Source organism: Poecilia reticulata, chromosome 8 (genome assembly GCF_904066995.2).
Source record: "Poecilia reticulata chromosome 8, P_reticulata-male-v2, whole genome shotgun sequence".
NCBI classification, from domain to species: domain Eukaryota; kingdom Metazoa; phylum Chordata; class Actinopteri; order Cyprinodontiformes; family Poeciliidae; genus Poecilia; species Poecilia reticulata.
Genome location: NC_088837.1, coordinates 13,870,875 through 13,895,123, shown reverse-complemented (window position 1 = coordinate 13,895,123; position 24,249 = coordinate 13,870,875). Strand labels below are relative to the sequence as shown.

At 38.5% G+C, this 24,249-nt stretch overlaps 3 protein-coding genes across 8 annotated transcripts in view; 1 reads left to right on the top strand and 2 right to left on the bottom strand.

Moving 5' to 3' along the window:
* Positions 1 to 5,645, top strand: part of cyth3b (cytohesin 3b) — a 33,670-nt gene extending 28,025 nt beyond the window's left edge. Inside the window, exons 10-13 of the mRNA XM_008416762.3 lie at positions 408 to 484; positions 1,348 to 1,419; positions 1,532 to 1,686; positions 3,298 to 5,645. Of these exons, the coding sequence (XP_008414984.1) occupies positions 408 to 484; positions 1,348 to 1,419; positions 1,532 to 1,686; positions 3,298 to 3,370 (377 nt within the window). The 3' untranslated portion in view covers positions 3,371 to 5,645. The remainder of the gene's footprint in view (positions 1 to 407; positions 485 to 1,347; positions 1,420 to 1,531; positions 1,687 to 3,297) is intronic.
* Positions 5,646 to 6,731: 1,086 nt separating this feature from the next.
* Positions 6,732 to 13,708, bottom strand: cacng5b (calcium channel, voltage-dependent, gamma subunit 5b). 5 transcript variants are annotated; one of them, XM_081609980.1, is made up of 6 exons: positions 11,427 to 13,705; positions 10,672 to 10,952; positions 9,366 to 9,452; positions 8,874 to 9,014; positions 8,628 to 8,773; positions 6,732 to 8,403 (listed from the first exon to the last, which is right to left on the bottom strand). In XM_081609980.1, the coding sequence occupies exons 2-6, from the start codon at positions 10,865 to 10,867 to the stop codon at positions 8,143 to 8,145; spliced, it is 831 nt and encodes a 276-aa protein (XP_081466106.1). In that variant the 5' UTR covers positions 10,868 to 10,952; positions 11,427 to 13,705; the 3' UTR covers positions 6,732 to 8,142. The 5 variants fall into 5 exon arrangements, with proteins under 5 accessions (XP_081466106.1, XP_017161523.2, XP_017161524.1 ...); XM_017306034.2 differs by having other exon boundaries at positions 10,672 to 11,536; positions 13,159 to 13,705; XM_017306035.2 differs by having other exon boundaries at positions 13,159 to 13,705.
* A 224-nt stretch (positions 13,709 to 13,932) lies between these two features.
* prkcab (protein kinase C, alpha, b) overlaps positions 13,933 to 24,249 on the bottom strand; it is a 105,665-nt gene continuing 95,348 nt past the window's right edge. For both annotated transcript variants that reach the window (XM_081609978.1, XM_081609979.1), the window contains 3 exons: positions 23,277 to 23,384; positions 21,542 to 21,682; positions 13,933 to 17,389 (listed from right to left, as the gene is read on the bottom strand). In XM_081609978.1, the coding sequence (XP_081466104.1) occupies positions 17,225 to 17,389; positions 21,542 to 21,682; positions 23,277 to 23,384 (414 nt within the window). In that variant the 3' untranslated portion in view covers positions 13,933 to 17,224. The remainder of the gene's footprint in view (positions 17,390 to 21,541; positions 21,683 to 23,276; positions 23,385 to 24,249) is intronic.

The following is a 24,249-nucleotide window of genomic DNA, read 5'->3' as shown; positions in this document are numbered from 1 at the left end:
AATGCAATCGTAAACCTCTTACAAAAATAGCTTTGTTTCTTATTTATAGATAGTAAATGATTTTGCAACCTTATTGATAATTATGTCTGTTTTTAGTCTGGAGTTATTAGCAATTTCCCTGAGCACAAATCTTTAATTTAGTTCTTATTCTTCATACATAAGAGGAAATGACTTCTAGATGTGTATGTGGCATATTACATGTTTATAACACTGAAAGGAGAATATTGCATTAAAGGAACAAACTCATTTTTAGTATCAATGTAATTATAAGAAGGAATAGAAGAAGCTGTGGGAGTGTAGATCATTAGAGCGCCACATATTCTGCTCTTTTGTCCTGACGGGGAGACAGCCAGTCTGTCACTAGTACCATTGTGTCACTTCCCGTTTCCTCTGTCTCTTCCTGTCAGGAGGGCGAGTGAAAACCTGGAAGAGAAGGTGGTTCATCCTGACGGACAACTGCCTCTACTACTTCGAATACACAACAGTGAGTCTTCCTCCAAGAACGTTATTTATTAAAGGGAGTTTAATCATCTCTCGTTAGAAGAAGCAGAACAAGTAACTGAGTGACGATTTTCCACTTACAGTTTGTTGCCAAAGTATTGAACTTTTTTATACTGTCACAGTACAACCGCATTTTCCCCAAAGGGAAATTAAATGTTGATGCACCTCATAAAATGTCTTTCTTAACAATGCATGCTCTTACATGCATTACCAGACTTCTCCAGAACCTAAATGTAGGCAGATCACCTGTCTGAGTAAGGTATGTTACTGCAGGGACTCATTTATAATTTGTAGGATGTTGGCTTTTTACTTTTTATGCAAAATAAGGATTTTTTTTCCCTGATCTCAACATTATGTGGAGGAAATTCTGCCTACATTCCAGGTTTAAATGTTACTAATTATTGCTAATATAATTTTGCTCACTCATTAATTGCTTGATATAACCCTACTGTACCAATGACATTTTTTATAAGCGGCTGTATGTGCTGACTGCAGCATCAGCAACGTCCTCTCCGTACCTCGGTATTATCCTTCAGCTTACCATCATTATATCCTGTCCTCTGTCTGACTGCTGGAAATGCGCATTATCCGCTTCAACATCTGAGCCGTGAGGACACGTGGAGGACAGAACATGAGGTTGATTTCAAAGCTAGTGGACCATGTCAAACTCAATTTCCTCTAACCCTCATGATTTTTAACGTGATTTTTTTTACAAAATTATGTGTGCCCTTTCTTTCCCCCCACCCCCCCCTTTTCCGTTTGTGAACTTTGAGTATTGATTCTTCATGAATTTTACTTTCTATTCACTTGCTTGCTTAATCTTGTCTCGTTTTTGCCCTCCTACAGGACAAAGAGCCTCGTGGGATCATCCCACTGGAGAACCTCAGCATCAGGGAAGTGGAGGAGCCCAGAAAACCTGTGAGTCTTTCCTCAGTAAAGACCACGATCTGTGTTTGCATGTCTGTCTCACAGTTAAAGGACAATATTACTAGGCGAAAAGCTAATCATTTGCCCTTTTCTGTTCCACCAGAACTGCTTTGAGTTATACAACCCCAATCACAAAGGCCAGGTGATCAAAGCCTGCAAGACTGAGGCAGACGGACGTGTTGTCGAGGGCAACCATGTGGTCTACAGGATATCAGCGCCTACGCCTGAGGAGAAGGAGGAGTGGATTAAATCCATCAAGTAAGTTTCTTTCTGATACTATTGGTATAGTCTACCTTGAAATCATATTTGGTTTTTAAACCAATAAATGCTGATTTCATCGGCCACTGTGGTTGTTGGGTTTGCTCGACTGAGTAAACAACGTTTTCTGTCAGAAATGTCATACTTTAAAGAGAGATGAGATATGTGTCAACTTCTTTATGGTTTCATACGTGATAGACGTTTCAGTTTAATTGTCAGGTTTGACCTTTTTCTGAGTTGGTGCTGCAAAACCCTTATCTTGTTTTATGAATGTTGAATTTCTCTGAGGATGGTTTGCATTGTATGTAACCATTTCATGTAGCGCTAGGTTGGATCAAGAAAGGAAGATTCAAGGAATATTAATGCTTTTTGCACTGAATTCCTTTCACAGTTTAGACAGACAGTCATTGACCTAAATACTAACTGCTGTGTAATTGCTTCAACTGAATATGGTGAAGTCAAAAGCAGTTTACTCAGCTGAACAGAGCACCTTTTGTGCTGTAATATTCTGCAATTCCTCATCCACCGTGTACATACCATTACAGCCTATTCACTCTGGAAATGATGAAGGGATAAGTGACTTTGCATGGCACATAGAGGGGAGCCAGAAAAGCAGCTCCGAACCGGGTTTGATGCATCCTCAGCCGCTGAGGGTAACGAGCCACATCTTCACCAGAGGGGTCCACAAGACTCTGGTCCTGGGGAGATGAAAGGCTTTTTATGGAAATCATCATTATTATTTTTTTCCCCCCAGTCTTCTAAGAAGATGTGATGGCAAGGGAAGCACACCCTGCTTGTCCTGAGTCACAAGCATTTAGACCCAGATTATGTTGAAACAATTTGTCAATTTCTTCAGCTTTGACATTTCTTTAGATGCTTTGGGTTTCCAAGGACACCGATGGGTGGTGGTGACAATTGGTCAGGGTTGCCTTGCATGTGTTTGTTCCCTCCACAGTAGAGTAATTGTTTCATTAGAAATGACGATAAACGTTATGAATCCAGGGCATGGTCATGGTTTGCAGCATGCTTGTTGGTGCTGTGGAGTTACAAAAGCTATCAGCGATAAGCTCAGTGGGGGGTTTAGCCTCTTCTTGCTGCCGGTGCCAACAGGATTTAGCAGCCGTGAAACTGGGCTCCTCAGCAGAGCCCAACTGGCTTCCTGACTCACTCTTGTTTGACGCTGCCTCTCCGTCATCGCTCTTTACGGAAGAAAGAAAAGAAAAAACTCTGTAATCTTGAGCACAATTGTTTGCCCTCCAATGAGGCCAAAAAAAACCTGCGGGGGAGCAAGAGGGAATGTGTGGGATTGTATGTTTTGCTGTGTTCCTGGCAGAGTTCTGGAAGAGGGAACTCTTAAGAGGTTCTTCCAAATTGGAGTAAGAAGAAAAAAGAAATGACTCTGGATGGGGAGGGAGCTCATCTTCTGAAACCATGGAAACCTAACTAGGTCACTGCGCAAACTTTATTTCCCCCCCCCCCCACCCCTTTTTATGATCTGGTTAAGGCAGGGGTCTGCATAAATGTGTCCCATTTCCATATCAAAGACATTTGAGACCCTTCTCTCGTGTGGCGCTGTTTGTTTGATTGCTGTCCTTTCATTGGCTTCTCCAGGGCAAGCATTAGCAGGGATCCCTTCTATGACATGCTGGCCACCAGGAAGAGGCGCATCGCCAACAAGAAGTGAAGGGAGACAATCAAGTCAAGCTCCAAAGTGCTCCATCTTCCTCTCTCTTGGTTCACGAAGACATAAATGGCATGCCGCTAAGCTGGTTCACTTGGGAAACTGAAGACCCGAAGACAAACCTGGACACTCTATAAGTGAGGGGAACATATAAATCTCTACTGAACCAGCCGGTTTGTGTCCTCTTCATCTCATTTATTGCCCTTTACTCATATCAAAACATGTTTTAGTTGCCCCCTAAAGCACAACTGCCATGTTTCAGGTGCACATGCATGTATGTGGCTTATTATAAAGAACTATGTTTGTGTTTTTGTATGTGTGTGCAGCAGTGTGCATGTTAAGTTTGTTTGCATACAGTGTGAAAGTATTTCCTCCACTGTGCTTTAAAAAAAAAAGTTGTTGAAGCTACAAACCAGAGTTCAGGTGGATGGCCATCAACACCGAGGTTAAAAGAATAAACAGGAGGAGGAAACAGATGAACGTTTTTAAGAGATGGAGGCTGAGTCGGTTCAGTCAAACCGCAGCTGGACCGCAGCGTCTTCTCATTCTGGTGCTGAGCTCGTCTCTCCTGGTGCCCTGCTCAGAGAAACCTCAAAAACGGTGTCAAAGTATAGACTATGTTCTTTTCTTTGGGAGCAGAGACTTGAAATGTGCATACTTTGTTATATTTTGATTTAGTAACGGTGCTTTTATACGAGACTTCAAAATGTAACCCTTTTAGACCTGAGGGCGTAATTCTTATTCCCCAATCAGACTTTTGGACACCAGCTTTTTGTTTTGAAAATGCAAGCTCTTCAGATCTCACGTGTCATGTAAACGGCACCTTTGAAGATCCAACGCAGCTGCGATTCAATGGCCCCAATAATGACATTGCACATACTGATGTTACATTACATAGCAGGAGTATGAGAATGAAACCTTCTGAAGATCCTGAAGGTTTCTGAATGAAAGTGAAACTTAGGAGATTAATGTCTGTCTGATCCGTTCAAGTAATTATAACCGAGATGGTGACTTCTGGGAGAAGTGATGTTTCTACTGTTCCTGGTTTTCACACAACATAAAACAAGAGTCCGTCAAAATAAGCACAGATACCTCGGAGGTACAATAGGACTTGATGTTCCACAAAATCTTGCATATTTCCTCAAGTTGATCCCCAGGTTTAAAAAATGACATACTACATCATTCCAAGATCTGAAATAGTGCATAAGTAGCTTTAAATGATTGGTTTCAAAACTGCCACAACCTTCTGTTATACTGTCCCTGTAGTCTACAAGCTTTATAATGAGATCCTAGAAAGGTATCACAGAGCTGCCCCTTTAGAAACACCTGTTCTACTTTGGTACTTCTCTCGATTGCAGCACCTAAAACTTGCCTCATGCTTTGAAGACAAATTATAGTCAACAATACCTGGCATTAGCTGGTGCTAAAATATATCAAGAGATCTGATTCCTGGGGTATCTTAATGATTACGATTTCAAAAGCACTTTCATTTTCAGAAAGACATTTCGGTCCAAAAGAAGGGTTTGTTTTTCTCTCTGCAGCAGCCCAGTTGGTACCAGTCCAATTAAGCTCTTTCCAATTTATTTTTATTTCTCTACTGCATATGTTGGTGAAGGTTAGTGTATTGTTGTGATCCTGTTTGCGTTTGATCCCTGCTTGCTTTTGTGTTCCTCTTTAAGATTTTCTACTTAAAAACCAGCTATCATTTTTTGTATTTATTTTTATTCGTGAAATGATTTTATTATTACTTCCTGTAAATCTTAAATAACGTATGCCTAAGTTATGTATGTGTATATATATTGTATAGGTTTTAATGTCTTTGTTGTAGTATGCACACTAACATTTTTGCATCTTGCTAAAGTTTGGGATCTTCTTGGCAAAAGCCTTAAACAATCATTTGATTAAAAAAAAAAGACTGATGGAAGTAATGAAGAGAATCTAGGTCGACTGTGACAAAGCTGTTTAAAAGCCATGACTAATGAGAAAAAGATTGTTATATTTATAAAAATGGAAAAGATTATAGTGAATATGATGTTTCATGTTATGGATCATGATTATATAGTTGATAAAGATGTCAAAAAACACCAATAGTTTTGTATGTGATTGTAAAATAAAAATGTAGGCCTTGTGAAATAAGGGCATAATTTTATCTTCTGCAGCCCTATGTGGGCATGTGGTCGCATTAATTTTTATATTCTCTGTAAGAGCTGTTTGGTCACGTTGTACATTACGTGTATCTACATAAAGTATACATAAAGCTTGGGATATTCATTATTGACGCTCGTCTTGACCTACTTCTTTGCATAAGTGAGTTTTAAGTCACATTGCAGAAAGGTATTAATTACTTTTCAAGTGTAGAGAAAGACTGTTTTGCAACGTGGCTGTCTGACTAAAGGCAACCAAGGTGAGCAAACAGGAAGCAAAACAGGATATGTTCGGAAAAACCAGTTGTGTTTCTGCAAAAACACTTATTGGGGCAGGACATGGAACACTGATGCCCCCTACAGGCGCTTTCTTTAAAATTACAATTGGAAAACTGTTCAGTTAAATTAGCAAAGAATGATCAACTTATAGTGTTGCACAAGGTTTACTTCGCTATACAGAAATATTTTTACAATACAACATATCTTGTTCTTGCTTTTTAGTAGTTTTGTTCATTGTCTGGAAACGGGGTGAATTTGCACACATTTTTCAGACCTGGATATCTGGAGAAACGACATGTCTGTAACTATCCTGTGTCCAGTTCACTGAAATGATGCACAAATCCACAGATTATCCATCCATAGAAATAAACTGAATTAAATTTGATAGATTAGCACATCTATTAGTATCCATCCATAATTTTCTGTTATTTTTGTTAAAGGCTCACTGCCTATATATATATATATATATATATATATATATATATATATATATATATATATATATATATATATATATATATATATATATATATATATATTCCTTTAACAATTGACTGGAAAGGACTGAGAACAAAAAAACAGGAACACAGAAAACAATCAGATTCAACCAAAATCACAATTTAACCTTTTAACATGATAATTTCTGTCTCTTGCAAAAAACTATGGCATGATTATGCAAAAAGTTATATTTTTCACAATTTCTGCTATTCCTATAAATCCACCTCTTAGTGCTGAGCAATGAAAAGGTGAATTGTAGAGGATCACAGTTTCCATAGTCAGAGATCCCGAATGATTCACTAATCAAACCATTTTAGAGTTGAAGTTTAGGTCTGTTATAAAAACTAATTTGTAAAAAAAGGACTTTTTTCCCTCTTTTTTGCCCTAGTGGCTGAAGTGTAAATTACACCTGTTAATTCTCAAGAATACAGACTACTGTATGCTGCTGTGCTAAAATCATTTATTACCTAGGCGATTTAGTGTGCTACACATTTTTATCACAAAAATAGTTAAACCATGGGCGATACTCAGTAATTAACATCTATTCTTGTTCTGATTTCCAACATCTTTTATTAAAATGCTTAATCTATACAGGGCTGAAATGTTTGCCAACATAATATCGTTGTTTCCTGTTTGAAATGGGGAATACTTGACCTTGCCAATAACACCACACACAAAAACCCTAGTAATTTCTGTTAATATACCACACATTTTTCTGATACAGAATGTAATTTGATTGCAGAATCGAATAAAATCAACAGATGTGACAGAAACTAGAACGATCAAATTTAACACAAATTTCAGGACAAAAAAAAAACACATATGCATGTCTCCAGGACAAAGATCATTTTCCCTAACGGAAAAAAAGTAAAATAAATGCTAATATTCTGCACTAACTGGATGCTATGGTGTCATGATACATGTTTTTAGACATAGCTAACCGAAGCTAACTCCTTGAACAATAGCATTCTAAAATACAATCAAAGTACATGATCCTTTGTAAAGGAATTAACTCTCAAACCTTTTCATATTTTGTCACCTTACAATCTCAAGCTTTATTATGTTTTATTGAGTTTTGCATTGTGGACCAAAGAGGGTCATTCTTTGAAGAGGAAGGAAAAAATATGGTCATCAGACACTTTAGCTTCTCAATGGTGTTTGAGTAGCCAAGAGAGAAGAGTCATCTGGTTTTCTTCTCATCTAATTGTCCTCAACATCGGTCACTAGATCGAGTTTTTAATTAATGTTTCAACCAACTAATGTTTTTAGATGTACATATAACAACAAATGCAGGTTTTAGCAGGTTCTTTTATGGAATAATAGCATTAATTTCCACAACTGAAACTAAAAGTTGTACTAATGATATATTTAGATTTATTTTTCTTGTCATTAAGTTGGAAACTGTGCTTTTTTTTCCCCAATTCATTTTCCACAAATGTCAACACCTCATTAAAGTTGGAAAGTTATGTTTTTCCTATTTGTAAAACTTAAAAATAGAAATAAAATTGTGGCTTTTTAAATTAATTTACTGTATTCAGTAACATTTGTGGCTATAAATGAATTTTATTTAGCATGACTGAGGGTAAAAATGGCTCTTTGGATTGAAAACCCTGGTCTGTCATATAAGATCCTAACAAAATTAAAACTTTTCAGCATTTAAGCTGCAAACATACTGTGACTATTTACAAAGAAATCTTTTCTTCCTAATAGGAATTAACTCAACTCAAGTCTTGTGACCAACAGCACTCACTTATTTGGTGGGTCTCTTTTCAATATAATGAAACTTCTTTGTTTCACTTTGCTACTTGACTCTTTAAGAGATTGCTCAGTGACCTTTTATCGACCTCTGTTGACTCAACAAGGTGAAGATAACACCTGGTCGTAGTCGGGACATTTGAGGAGAGCTGGGTAGCTGGCGCTCATCTGCAGGGACGCTTCGCTCGAAATGTCAGAGGGGCTTCGTCCACGCGACCAGGACTCTGGGTGGAGGAACTGACCGGAGTGGTCGGAGCAGTTGCTGAGCCGAGGCCGGTAGAAAGTGGGGCGGCGAGCCTGGTAGATCTCCTCTGCTGTGTAGCGCTTCATGAACAGGTAGACGGACATGACTCCTGCACTCTGCAGTGGGAGAGAAGAAATAATTTGAAATAGCTTGTGGAAATAATGTAGCGTAAATACTATATAAATTCAGTCAATTTGAAGCGTGGAGGTATTTAAAACATGAACCAGGGCCGGGAAACACTGTAGCACTACAGTTCCTCATTGTGACCAGCAGAGGTCGCTCTCCCCATTGACCACATCTAAAATGGTGCAAAGCAAAGATTTTGCAGTCACTTTTGTACCTCAGTGAGCAGGAAGGAGAGGGCAGCAAAGGCGAAAGACCAGCCATACTTGTAGGAGAAGTAGGCCTCACTGCTCTTTGTTCTGTTCAGCATCTCATCATTTATGCTGGAGATGTACAACACCAGACCCACCACTAGAGCCAGTCCTGAAGCATAGAGAATCGTTTCGTGAACATGGTCAGGAAATAAGAAAAAAAAAAAAAAAACACTTCAGAAACCTAAGACAAATAATCAAGATCTGTGCACCAGAAAGGATGAAGAAGATTCCTGAGACAAACGCCAGGATGGTGCGGTGAGGACGCACGTGTCCGATGTTGTTGAGGACAAAACCGATGAACATGAAGAAGAGGCTGACCAGAGGGAATGGAGTCGCTGTGCGGATCATCTCTGAGAAGACGAAGCAGAGACAAGAAGTTGTAGGGCATTGTTTTCATTCATGTTGAAGTGAAGATAAGTTACTCCTTTGTTGGATTGAACTTGTAAACACTTTTTTCTGACATTTTGTCCTCAGCTGCACTGAAGGACTCGTGACGTTGACTGTGTGTGATAAGTGCTCTGGAGAGAAACAGGCAGGAACTCGAGGTTTCTGATGACTCATTTGTCAAAATGCTTTCAGATCAGGTATTTCTGAATGGACATGCATTAGAAAACAACAAGCTCCCATCACAGAACAATGCTCCAGCTGGTTGCACAAGTGCCTTGAACAACACCAGAAGGATGCATTTCTTTTTCACTCACTGAGTACATTTCCTGTGGACTCTGACGTCAGCTGGAGACTCGTTGGCATCATGTACTCGATGGTGAAGCAGCGGCCGGATTCCTCACCTGAGAAAAGCAAAGTAGAAAACAGAAGATGAGCTCTCACTTGCACTGCTTCTCTAGAAATCTTAAAAGCAAGTGACACAGTTTTATATTTAATAAAAAGGAAAATGTTAAAATGCTGCAGGGAAACGAGTTGATTCTTATTTTTTTATTTTTTACTGAGGGAATTATGCTGTGGTGCTGTTGTTTACAAGTTAGGTTTTCTAATGGTTGAACCACTGCTTCTCCAGCGTGGAACGATCTCACAATTAAATACTTCAGTGATTTTCACAATCAATAATATTGCTCAAAAATATGAATTTATGGTAGATTTTCTCAGATCCATACAGTTTCAAATCACCTGCATTCAACCTGAATAATAGTTAGCTGAATGTTTTCACTTTGTACATCATGATGCTGCCACTGCCATGTTTGACACTTGCTGCTGTATCTTTAGGTTAAAATCCTCCATTTGACTCTTCCAAGCATTCTTCTACCTGTTGTGAAAAATAATTGTATCTTTTTATTGTCTTTTTTGAGCATAAAATGTCTCTCTATAAGGCATTTTGATTCTCTATGCGAGTATCATGGAGTTTAATCCTTACTAATTTCTTTTAGGCATGATATTTTTTGTCAAATGGTAGACATTCCTATTACAATGATTGCTAATTTTACTTTTTGTTTATTTTTTTTTACAACTGATGATACATCCTCCATTTGCTATTAGTTACTGTAAAGCTCTCCTTTAGCTGTCGATAAGAAATTGATTCTCAGTCTGTCTTCAGTGTATTTTTATTTTTGCAGAAGTGTGGATTACACGGCATGCCGTGGAGAGAGGATGTGATGCATCTCAGTCGACGTAACACAGAGTCCAGCTGGAATCATCCCGTCTGTGGCACAGCGGGGTGGCATCGCTTTCTTGAAGCTCGTTGTTTATGTGTAACACGGTGCATCACTGAACTCGCCTCCTCTTACAGCGTGTGACTGAAACCGGACTCAGACGCTCCCGTTCCACACTTACTCATAGCCGCTGTGAATGTCAATTGAACGACTGTCAAAGCTGCGGCGGCGTGACGACGCGTCAGTGTGACACGATCAGTTATCTCCCCAGTTACAAGACGGACATCTTTCAGAGTGTGAGTGTGAAATCCGTTTTTCACCAACCCTGATTAGCAGACGGCTCGCTGTCAAAATTCATCACAAATCTCTGCATCACCCCTTAAAGCATGTTAATGTTACCAACCAGCCAGAAAGCAGACCCTCCAGAGACCTGAGTGCAGCGACGTCTTGATGTCAGCCGTCTGGTTCAGAGGCATGATGACTCCCTCCTCCAGGTAGAGCCAGTAATCTGTGCTCACCGCCACTCCCAGCAGCCCCAGGCCGCTGATTGCAAAGACGCTGCTGAGTAAAGTCAGAGCCTTCCTGCTGCACGCACTCATGGTTTCCAGAAGATGCTTGTTATAATAATAATAATAATAATAATAATAATAATAATAATAATAAAAACTGGGTCCTGGAGTCTTCCTGGAGGGAAGGAAGGAAAGAAGGTGTTTAAGGGATGAGAAGAATGTTAGAAATATGTGGAAAATTAAAGGGGGGGAATGCATCGGTGGAAGTCTAAATGTAACTTTTTTTTATAATAAATTCCAAATACTTTAATATTAGTCATATAAATGCATACAATAAATAAAATACTTGTTTTTATACATGAACCCCCCCCCAGAAAAACAGCAATTCTACTAAAATCTTACACATGCATTCAAAAAAAGATTACGCAATCTCATTCATTCAGAGTTTTAGATGTGTCTGCAAGTGTTGAGCTCTGTGAACTCATCTGAGCAAAAAGTGGTGAAAATTTGGAGCAGGAAAGATGATAGACAACAAAGATGAAGATGAAAATATCTATGAGCGCCAAGTCTTTCAGTTACCCACCACACATTTCAGGCCATTCTTACAAAACAATCTCATCGAAATGATGCAGGGTTAAATCAATAATACCTTTAATGTTCATTTTAGATCTGTTTTCAGTCATATGCCAGAGAGCAGACCTCTGCCATATCTATTCTCCTTTTTAAATTCTCTTCGTGTCCTGCCTAACTCCAGGCAACCTGCCATGAAAGAAAGAATAAAATGGAAACCATTTATGAAGCCTTTTGAGCCTCCAGACTAAAAGACCTGAAATACGTTGCAGACTGCTATGAATACAAATGCTGGCATTGTTTAAAATCCTCTCCTCGTTTCTGACATTTTCAGGCAGTGAGTAGAAGCCAGTCGCTCACAGACACAATCAGTCTGCAGATATGGGTGAAGAATTGTACAGTAAGACGTCATCTGGAGAGGAAAAGTGGTCATTTAGACCTCCCACTGGGAGACATACGAATGTGGGCTGATTTGCTAAAGGCACAGAGTATCAGAGAGCAGTGCAAAGGACAAAGGACTTTTAAACATGAATTTCCTAAACCTTCACTTTGTTTATTTCAAAACAGCCTGAAGACATTCATCTATCAGCTTGAGATATTGGTGTCTCAAAAGTTGATGTGTTTAAAAAAAAAATGAAGCAGCTCTTTAAAGTTATGTAGATTCAGCGTCCCGACCTCCTGTTGTTATGCATCATCACAAGCAAACAAGACAGCTGATTAAAGTCCTGCACCACCTGGGTGCCAGCTGGGAACGTTGTATACCAACTCAGTCAGATCAGCCAGACTAGGACGCTTTTTACCGTTTTATTCGCCAGAAATAAGTTATTTTGTCTCAAAATGAATGCAAAATAGGTTTAGAAAATATTCAAAATTAAAACAATGGGATAAAATGCGTTAAATGTTTCTTAAGTTTTATTGAAGTACTAATGAGCCGATTCATCAGCTGTTTGTAAGTAATGAGTATCCATTATTAGATGTTAATTACAAGTTTAAAAAGTTGTGAGGAATGCCAAGAAACAGTTTCCCTGTTCAGCCATCAGGAACGTGAGCGTGTGGAGTTAGCTAAAAATAAATTGTGTTTATCTGGAATGAGGCGTTTTGGTCAGATGGGACTTGGGTTGAAATTTCTGGGCCACATATATTTCAGCTGGACTTGAAAAACAAACACTGAGCTTGTTTCAAAGTATGGTGGAGGATGTGTGATGCTGTGGGCCCGTTTCTCATCCCTGTAATTCATAAAAAATGTATTTAATAATTTTGAAATACTAAATAATAATCAAGTAAATTCTTGCTATTTAACTAAAAACGGATCATCATTAGATGATTCAACAGCATAATGAGCTACTATGACCAAATGATGCAGAAATTACATTACAATAATTTCAGAGAGAGATGATGTTGCAGCACTAAAATGTATACATTTTATTAAATTATTATTATTATATTATTATTAAATTAATTTACTTCAATTTATATTAAAATTTTTTTACATATTCTTTTGCTCATTATTGTAGCATTTAGTAAATAGAAATAACTTTGGTACTTGTAGAAGACCTAAAATGATAGAAGTTTGTTTTGATTTAAGACGATTGTATTTTTTTTGCAAGTGTTTAAATTAATTTAGAAACAAATTTCTAAAATAGTTACTTGAAATTAAGGTCCACCAGGCTGGACAGTACAACAGGAATGAAACAGCCAACTCAACAAGAATGTCCGACAAGTTCAAGGTGAAAACCGTCAAAATCCCCAAATACGTCTAAAAGCATGTGACGTTTTTTTCACAGTGACTACAGTGTCCAGTTTTCTCCTACCTGTTTGTAAAGTGTTGACCACAAAATCTTGCAGCTCAAGGTTAAACAAAAAAGTCCTGATGGAAGAATAATGAGGTAAATTCAGCAGTGATCAATAAAATCCTCCGGAGAACAGGGAATTGACGGAGACGATGAAGAGGTGAGTCGATGCTACAGTCCAACGGGTGAGGGAGAGACAGAGAGAGAGAGAGAGAGAGAGAGAGAGAGAGAGACAGAGAGGCAGAGAAAGAGTGAGAGAAGAAGAGAGACAGAGAGCTACTTAGTCCTGCTCTGCTGTCTGATTTCTGTTTTGCTCATTGTGAGAATACTCACACACAGAGAGAGAGAGAGAGAGAGAGAGAGAGAGAGAGAGAGAGAGAGAGAGAGAGAGAGAGAGAGAGAGAGAGAAACTCAGCAGCTGCAACTTCAAATGACTTTGAGCATCACTAGCAAACTACTAGAGGAATTCCTAGATTTTAGGTAAAGGTTTTGTTTTATGTAAAGATGACCTGACTCCAAATGAATCTTGATTAAAGTATGAAAAAATGACTGTAAATGAGCACCAGGGTCAGCTCACCTGAGCTTCCAGATGGACTGGAAGCTCAGGTGGACTTCATGGCGTTTTCTTTTTTCACACCACTCAACTCATAAAATATCTGGTTATTTTAAGATCAGAGAAAACAAATGTAGCTTTTGAAAGTTGGTTCCTTTTGCTGTTTTGCTGAAGTAGAGAATCAAACACATTTGAGCAATAATACCACACAAGGAAAACAATCAATAAGACATTATGATGTATATTTATATATATATATATATATTTCATACTTTATTTATACACAGTATCCGTCATACCACAAAGAACAGAGGGACAAGAAGAATCAGGTTACAAAGCAGGAACACTGAGGGGAAACATACAAACCGCTCTGTAGCTCTAAATGTAACCTGCAGTAATTCTTTACCCACATAACAGATTGAAAAAGGTTTTTCTCCAATCTTCCATCCAACATAGTTTCTCAATATGAGACATGTAAACATTCAAGTTTCTTTTAAAAGATTTAATTTTGGTCCAGATACATACAGTGCCTTGAAACAGTATTGAACTTTTGTTGCTTCGCAACCTCAAACTTCAATTTATTACATTGTGATTTCATATAAAGACCAAGGTCATCAACTCATCTTCTCAAAAGCTGTTGTCCTGCAGCTTTTAGTCGCATCCTTGGTTTGAATCTCCGGTTTGTAACTTTTATGAAAATGTTTTTGTTTTTTTTTGTTCTTTTTTTACACATTTATTAAAACTGACACTTTGTCGTCAGAGTATAGTTTAAGACAGATAATCTGTGAGAAAAAAAAAAATAAAGCTCTTCTACTACCTTCAGAAATATATCGCTCAGTTAAAAACAACGTACATGAAGTTGACTGATTTTTGTAGATCACTGTAGTAGCTCAGAAAAAATGCAGAGAGTCTATCTGTCTCATACGATACTGTAGCAGAGAGGCAGTTTTAACAAATGTGTAAAAAAACACATTTTTAAAATAATATTTACATATTGTAGCCTTAATACACCTAAATGAAATGGTTGAATTTCCTGCTCTGGATATAATCTAGTTCTGAGAAGTTTGTTTGAGTCAGTGGTGTCGAAGCATCTAAAAGCTACAAAACAGAAACTCTTGAGGATCTAACTTGTCCGCAACAGACCAACATAACATAGTGTGTAAAATAGTGAAGTGAAAGGAAATACCAGGCAAGAAAAACATTTATCAGACACTGGAGGAGCCGCAGAGTTACACAACTCAGGTGGAAAAAGTCTGACAGCCACTCTACACTCTGCCTTTAAAGGAAAGTGACAAAAAAAAAACGTTGTTGTTGAAAGAAAGACTTTGGAAGTCCCATTTAAAGATTATTACACAAACAGGACTCATGCTGGGCACCGTAAACACAGGCTAACCCATGGAGGTGGCAGCATCGTGACGTGGAGATAGTTTTCTTTGGCAGAAACTGGAAGGCAGGTCAAAGTTGATGTGCAGATGAATATAATACAAAACAACTGGATATAAACCTATTAGAGGCTTCAAAAGACTCAACCGTGGCACAGAGAATGACTTTCCAACAAGACATGACCCAATCAAAGCCCAGGGGTAAATTCAACTCAGAATCTGCAGCGAGACAATTTGATGTTAAAAGGTGATTTCAGTCTAACGAAGCGTGAGCAAAGCTGGTAGACAAACACCTCGAACAGATCTAACAATGTGTCAGTTTTACTTTACAGTTATGGATCAGTGAAATACATTGAAGTTTGCTTGTTGTACAGAAATAAAATGTGGGAAAAAAAAGTCAAGGTGTTTGATTACAAGTCACTGTACGAAGTGCAAACTCAGACAGCATGTTTAGATTTAATTCATGGGTTTTGAGTTGTGCGGGAATCTAAAAATGGCAGCTTTTTGCAGATTTTCCATTAGAAGTTAGTATCTCTCAGTAGCAAAGCGGACAAATTAAGTGTGTTGAATACATGAGCATGTGCTTGGCACCAGAGAACACAAACAGCCATGTCAAACAATTCACATTTCTTACACTGCTCAAAATCGCGCTATTTTAGCCAAACAGATTAGGCTACATGACAGAGAAAGAGGAGAGACGTGATCGGATAAAATACAACAACAGAAAAAAAAATGTACACATTGCTGGCTGGTTTTCTCATTCTGCACGACATCACGGTCTCTACATCATGCAGGGGCCATTTTTCATGCTCGGATCAGGCCTCGCCTCACGCATGCACACGATATAAATATAAAGACATGACACGTTTCGGCCACAGGGCGCTCCAGAATCGTTACACCGCTACGGCTCGGTTTGGGATTCAGTTCGTCTACAGAGGGAGTCGACCCTGTCGGGACCAAGGCAAGAGGGGCATTCGATCGCTCCACGCATGGGTAGTGCTGCATATTCTCTATATGACACTGAGTAGTAGAAAACAGCGGATAAATACTTGGTGTACATACGTGTAAGACAGGGTTTGCTGATACCAAAGCTACCAAAGAATCAGCCAAACGTCATATAGATCTGTTTTCAGGACTAATCTAAACATAGAAATGTTCAAACCGTCTATGGTAGTAAAAGCACATTCATTTTGTTGTATAAAATCGGCAAGTAACATCTCTTCTTGAACATATTTACACGAACAAAACCCCAACAACGACAAAAAAAATAACATTGGGTTCGGACCTCTTTGAACGCAAAAGTCAAACACAAAACCTTTATCCCAGTAAGAAACTTTTAATCCGAGTAAACATGTATATTGTTGAATTTTATACCAGTATACTAAACCTTACAGTCATACAAGACGTGTACTGCATCCTAGACCCTACAGCTCATACAGAGTCAGAAAATAAGCATGCGACAGAGATCTGCTTTGTGCATATGAAAATAGCATCTCGCTAACTCAGATTTTTTTTCCGAACGACACTTGCCCACTGCAGCTAACATCTGCTGTGCTGAAAAGACCAGGATGAATTGCAACATTAAAACACGGTTTGCTTCTGTCTGTCCAAATCGAGTCAGATATACTGTAGTAACACGCTCTACAAAACGACAAATACAAACAGCCTCTTGTTGAGACGTTTTAGTGAGTCGACAGGATAAGGAAAGGCCAAAGGTGGAAAAAAAAGAAAAAAGCAATATAAATGTATTTTCATCTCTACTTTGGCACTCGTGTAACAGTGTACTAACTCTTTTCTCAGTGTAGAAATGTAACAAACATGTAGATAAAGTTCAGGCAGAACAGTGGGGGAGGTGTGATGCTTCAGTGTTTTTGTGCATTGCGGGGACGTGAGGGGAAAACCGCATCGTACCTTTAACACCAAAAGAGATAGTAACTGATACCGAGACACATTCATTCACAAGATAAAAGGCTGCAGGTCTGCAGAAAACCACAGCTGGGAGTCTGGAAACACGGAGGTGGACTAAATAATGCACCACAGGACGGAGAGTTGGAAATAAGTGCCAGTTCCCTTAAATTGCATGATTCTCAGATGCAGAAACTAGAGGACAAACTGAGTCTGTTGGCCATGGGACGCTTTAGATGTTTCCTCCTCATACCACGCTGTGCAGAGACGGATGGATAAACTGAGGGTTGATGAAGGAGAAGCCAGCGAACTCGCTCTGGTCGATGTTGGCGATGACCAGCTGGTCTGGAGGGGTCAGTACGGGCTGCGTGCGCGTGAAGAACTTGTCGAAGTTTTCCGCTCCCTTTCCACACTGCAAGCGATGAGAAGATAGAGGAGAGAGAGGAGTGTTTATGTCAAACATCCTAAAGTTTTCTGTTTCAGAGGGTTTAACAAGTCAAAAGCTGCAATGAGGAAGACCCAACAATGGACATTATTTAACAGGCACTATTTATTTTATGCTTCTAGACTAGCGGTTCTCAACGTGGGCGGTACCGCCCCCCAGGGGGGGTTCAGAGGACAGCAGGGGGCGCTGGCGGACATTTTTACAAAAGGGGGGCGCTGGGATGCCTTTGGGGGGCGTTTGGTCGAAGGTAAACTTTACACCTTAAATCCACAACAATACCAGTTTAGATTTTGAGCAACTTGGTAAAACTGTACTGTGTAAAAGTAAATCATGCTTGGCTGCAACTGTATCGATGGCAGCTCTTCTTCTATTCGGTGTTTGTAGCTTCATGGCGCAGCTCCGCTCCGCATCAGTTCAGCATTACACCAGCTGATGACGCTGCTGTGATTCACTTTGTCTGGTATTTATGTAGGCTACATATGTTTTGGCAGTTCTGTGATCATGTCAAAGCAGCAATTCATATTAAAAAGTGTTTTATTTCTGTTTGAAAGCTGCCCGCTTCCATGAAGGACAACAGAAAATCGCTCTTATAAACATGAAATTACTAAAATCACGATGCCCTGACTTTGTATCCCTCTGAAAAATGAACCCATTTCAATAAAGAAATAAAGAAATCCCTCCATGGGTGATACCACGATAGAGAGCATTCATTTTATGGCGTTAACACGGTGCTGTAAGTGGTCCGGTATGAAACGGGGGTGATAGAACAACACAGCACTTTTACATTTCAATAATCAGAATGCAGAAATTGTTTCCGTTGTTTTAAAAGGTTTATGTCAGTCTGCCTTTTCCCCATCGATATGTTTCCCGACCGCCCTGCACCTTAGGGGGTTAAAAAAACAAACAAACAAAAAACCGCCGCACACATTGCGCTAAACTTTGAAACAGGAGAAGCGGGACATAAAACGGAGCGACGAACTAGATGTGAATTATGGCATAAAAACAGAGAATCCGACGCTGAACAGTGAAAAATGATGAACACATGATGTGAAACACATGATGATTAGGAGGCGCAGCAGGTAATGAGTGAAAATTACTGATGGTCAATAAACGATCAAATAAATTTAGCAACAGGAAAGAAACTAAAGTGGACATAGCAATAGAGAGGATAATACTAATCAAAGGAAACTAAATGGACATGAATGAAGAACAAATGCAAGAATAAACTAAGAAACTAAAGTAAATACGGAGGAATAAACTGGTATGGCAAGACCTTTCGAGCAATAATTAATACAGAGGACTGTATGCTAAGAATAAACAGACACTTCCAGATAAAAGGTAAAATAATATTGTTGAAGTGCCATGGGCAGGGGCGCAACTACACATTATTCAGGTGGATGCGAAAACATAAATCGGCACCCCCCCCCCCACGAAGGAGCGTAGAAACATACGCTCGCCTTCCCCCTAGCCCTCTCCTCCAGACGCCGATACATTTAGGGCAAAACTCGCTACATTTACCCAGTTATGTGCGCGAGGTGAAGGAGCGTAAGGGGCGCGAAGTGTACGGGAAAACATAATCGGTCCGCCGATTCAAAACATCTACAATAATGATAGTAACATTAATAATAAAATAATTGTCAGTGCAAAGTAACCTACAAATTCTTTGGTGGGGGGTGGTGAGGGACCTGGATTAGGGCTAGGGGGGCGCTGGCCCGAAAAAGATTGAGAAACACTGTTCTAGACCTTTTTAAATACTACATATTATGAGTAAAATCTAAAGTTTTTAACTCAACATAATATTGCCACCCTGTCAGAATCTATTTACAGTTTATATTTTTTATTCTGTCCACTTTCTGTATTCTGAATGACAATGAAGTTTGTCTAAGTTCAAGTCAGTGTAAAAAAAAAATTATTGCAAATGCACAACACACTAATACACACACATTTTTTTATTTTCTGGAAAACTACCTCACAATTGCGCAATAATTTTTCTTGGACAATCCCTATAAAACACATTGAAGGAGGTAGTATAACAAAATATGAAAAAGTTCAAATGGGCCTGACAGCTTTTTGCAAAGCATTTTATGCTCTTTTATACAATGAAATACAGATGATTCGCACAGCAAAAACCAATAATTTGTCATATTGAATTTCAGCACTTCTTCTTTGCAATGCATCTACTCAGGAGACACATTAGCATTCCAGATATTTTCAGCTGCTCCATAATTTAACACAAGCAGAGCCATAAAGGCTCCGATGGATCAGTTTGCTGTCCCTTCGGACCAATTTATGTCACAGCACATGATCTCACAAATGTAAAAAGCCACACAGCGCAGCTCTAATAGAACCACCTGCTTTTAGAAGTGTTTTCCTCTCCTTATGCGTGACATCGTGTGTGCAGTTTTGCATTTATTTGGTGTGGAAGTAAAGGGCAACTCTGCTATTTTTAACCATCAGTGACAATGCTTCAGACTTCCTGGGCGCTGAGGGGATGAAGGATGGGGCGTTCAGCAAGCAGAAAATGAGAAGTTTCCATCACAGGATGTGGTTTAGGAGGTGCAAGCAGGCGCTAACTGCTGAATTTTCAACCTTCAGCTTTTCTGGGTGAATATAAATTATTATAGTTTAGCAAGAAAAAACAAATAAATGCATAAAAAAAAGACATGATATACATTCAGATTCCTGCATTCTCACTAAGGAGCCGTGTTTGCACAAAGCAGTTTCCTCCAGGAAATTATTTAAATTATTCAGCAGCGATTTAAAATGACATACATCACACTCTGTGTGTGGCAGAAAATCGCTACGCAGGATGCTTTCTGCACATTTTTCGACCTCCAACATCTTTTTCAGAAACCAGAGAAACAAAAGTTACAAAGTATTTGAATACTTAGAGACTGACATTCCTGTAGTGAAAACCTGGTTGCTCAGATGGTCAATTCAAATCAAAGGACCAGAAATTGATCAAAGAATTATTTTGATCCTATGAAATTAGGCAGTAAAAACACGGTGGTCAATAAGAATTTCGCTATACTGACTTTGTGTTAATAAAAAAAAAACTATTCTTATTATCTATGCAGCTGCCTGGAAAGCTGAAATAGTGAATAATTTACATTAGAGGGCTCAAAGGAGACGACGGAGTGTTTTCTGAGTCATTTTCTCATTTCCTAACGTAATCAGAATGTAACAATTAAGAGCAACTGAAGTGGTGAGTGCAATGTCTGAAAAACTGCAAATAAATATCCTGCTAACATAATACAGTCAGGGAAAATCAAACTAAGTTTTGGATTAAGACATTCAATAATCCTATGGAAAAGGAAATCAAAGGGAAAGTTTTTGGTCACTGTGAGGAAATGTTTTATATCTACAGAACTTTGTTGGCATTGCTTGTAGATGAGTAAAATGCCTTACAATATATTCACTGGACTGGAGCAGCATAATGTCAAACTGAACACAACTAGTAACGCCTCCAGCTATTTCTTTATTACAATGGTGTTGAGGCCGGACTGCAGCTTAAGGTGGCATTTGGTTTACTAAAGTCTCCATAACAACGAATAGATGGCATCTAAATGCCAACTGGTTGTTTTGGGGTGGTGCCAGAAATTTTCTGTCCTACCATTACCAAGTTTTTAGTTTTCTAAACTGTAAACCAGTCAAAAAAAAAATCACCTTCTTGCATCACTATTTCAGTCTGTAAATCTAGGTCTTATTGAAAACTTGTCGGAAGAGACAAGAGGACCTTGAACTCTGGATGATCTAAAAAAATTATTTAATGGAAAATTGTGAAAAATCCCTTTCTCTGTATGCTCCATCCCTGAGAAATGTTACAGGACAAAACTAAGTGCTGTTTTATGGTTTCCAGCCACCAACACGTGTTTAAAATCAGATAATAAAGCATGGCGTTGGAGGCGTCATAGCTTGAGTTCACAAAACAATTCTTCACCAGGGAAAATGATGAATGAATTTATTCAAATCAATTGGCTCTGAAATATCGGGAAATTACTACCAAATAACTTCACAGATCTCAAAATTGTTGTTACGTCATTGTGTCCCCAAAGAAATGCTGCCGCTAGACTTTGAAGTATGTTCTTGGGATTACAGACAAACATCCACTTTACTCACCACTTTGGGTTTAAAAGGCGGCTGGATCTCTCGGTTTGCAAGGCGTTCCCAGTCGATGCGTCTGAAGAAGGCTTGCTCTCTGATGTCCCGCTCGCCCTCCATGCTGCAGCCCAGACGCTTTGATGGATGCTTCGTCATCAGCTGAGGACAAACCGAATGAGAAATGGCAGCTGAGACAACTCCAGCTTGGTGGTTTAAAAAAAAACCCCAAAAAAACAAATAAATGGCAAAGTTGAAGAAAAAAAAGGAGAGTAAACTAAGCTACTTTAGCAAAACTGGCAGCAAATTTATTATTACACAAAGGAGATTCAGTCACCTTCAATTTCAACCATGAATAATTCTTTGCTAATAAATAGTGAATCACACAATAACAGGAGGGAAATCTGTTTTGTCACCCGTTCTCGCGTTATAAAACATATTTTGTGTGACAGGCCAGAGGATATAAAAACATAATAAATGAGGCTGTGATGCGTTAATAGAAAATACTATCAGTCTGCAGCCAAATGTTATTAACACTCTCTAGTTTGTAAATTAACTCTAAAAGCTAATTTTCTTGTCAGTAAATAACCACAATACATATGAAGAATGAATTTATTCATCAGTGGCAATAAGATCATTTTAAAATAAATACTTTTTAGATCAGCAAGCAGATCTATTGCACAGTCTTCTAACATTTTGCAACCTTAAAAGTCTGTGTTTCCATTAAGACAGATACTTAAAAAAATACTTTTTTTTATCAAAAAGTATTTTAATGTCTATTAAAATGATTGATATGTACATGATGACCAGCACTTAATGCCCTGCTATATTTGATATAAAAAAATAAATATATATATATATGTGAGAACTAACTGAAAGATGACACCTGAAAAAGTTGATGTAAGGTGCAGAGCCATGAGGATGGATATATTTCTGCTGAAGCAACATTAAAGGGTAAGAGATGAGCACACAGTGTATCTTTGCTTTATTTTCTAATATACCCTCTCGAATTTTGCCAACATGGAGTGGGAAAAAATGACTCAGAGTCATTATCCTCACTCTGAGTCATTATCTTATATTTATAAAACAAATAAGAAAAATGGTTTAATATTTGTAATATAAATGCTGTATCATCTTATTTTTTATTATTATACAATGCACATAATTAAAAAAAGATGATACAGCATTTGTGGTTATTTCTGTGTTTTGAGCAGAATTTTGCTCCGCAGCCAATGAAAAATGTATGGACGTGTGAATCCTCCTGATGATTACGCAACTTCTCCCAAGTCAGCCGTTTTCAGGTTGGCGCTGAAAATTACCTGTCAAAGCAAAATGTCCGCTGTCACACAGAAAACTGGCTCATGCAAGAAGCTGCAAAGCTTCTGTTATTATCTTCTCCGTTTCTATGACTTCCAGATGTATGATGAACGGCAACAACTGAGCTTATCGAAACAGTGCTCTTCCCTCTTGAATGTCAAAACTGTTTTCAAGCAGACCTGACTCTGCTGTTGTCACCAAGCGATTAAAACACGAGCCTTTCTGCAGTGCCACAGGACAAGACCTGTTACACAATCACAACACACCGCCACTTTTTCAAGGTGACAGTGTGGCACATTCAGGGGAGGTCGATAATTGGATTTAAAATTGCTGTCTGTTTTTTTTTGGTTTTTTTTTATCAGATTAAACAAAGTTGCACCAGGAACTGTTTGGAAAACTGCACATCTTCCTTCTCGCTGGATTTATTCCCTCTCCTTACCCCTTTGCAGATGGACACCGCTTCTTTAGACATGGACTTTGGGTAGGACACGTTGTGCTCCATGATGGACTGGAAGAGCTCGTCCTCGTCTTCACCATCAAACGGTGGCTAGAAACGTGCAGAAGCAGAAAAGTGTTAGAGAGCTCAGGCAGAAGGTGCAATGACGACAATTTACGGCTTGTTATGTGCATCACTCCGAGGCGACAACGTCTGCAGACGAAGGTGACGCTGCTGTCAATGTGTCTGAAGCTCTGCAGAGAATAGTGACATTTTTTAGCGTATCTTGAAAATAAAAGGGAACAGGAAATTATGTCACTACTGATTTTAGATGGATAGATGGTTATGTAAATAAGAATATCTGTCAAATTTTTATTGCTTCAAACTATTATTATCATTGTATTTAAAAAGTATCTCCCATTTTAGATATTTAGCTGTGTAGAAGCTTATTTTTCTATTACTGTGATGATAAAATAACACGATGACAGATTTAAATGAGTGTCAGTTTATTTTTAATCCTGAAATATAACTTGCTTTGTTTGCAAGTCGATTTCTGAAAGATAAGAATTTATTTTGATATTTTATACCAATTTTGATTTGTATAAAATTTTAGTAAAGGTAGGAAAGTCTGGAAAGGGATAAATTAAAATCTAGATCACTTCAAAGGAAGCATTTATCTAAGTCTGAATAAATTTATTCTTTTCCCATTTATTAAAAAAAGACTTTTTCTATCCCAGGGCAGCTTTGATGTATTAGCTCTCTTCAGTGCCTCTGGTGGCAGAAAGGGGAACAACACAAACAGTGACAAGCGTTCACATATATTGTGTAATCAAAAATGTTGTGGAAAGGGCAGAGGGGGAGTTTCAAATCGTTTCTTTTGACTACAAAAATCTGATCTATAGATAACATTTACATATTTTAAAATTAAAATAAGAGCAGGAAAACCAAAGGGAAATTCGTTGATTATTTCATTGTG

Bases quoted from the DNA above. Each gene is read 5' to 3' on its own strand.
- cacng5b (XM_081609981.1), bottom strand. From the start codon at position 11,035: ATGCATTCCCCCCCTTTAATTTTCCACATATTTCTAACATTCTTCTCA. The intron at 9,501-10,671 runs GTTGGTAACATT...TTTCTAGAGAAG, and splicing joins GAGGGTCTGCTTTCTGGCTG to CAGTGCAAGTGAGAGCTCAT. The intron at 9,015-9,365 runs GTGAGTGAAAAA...TCGTCTTCTCAG, and splicing joins GTCCACAGGAAATGTACTCA to AGATGATCCGCACAGCGACT.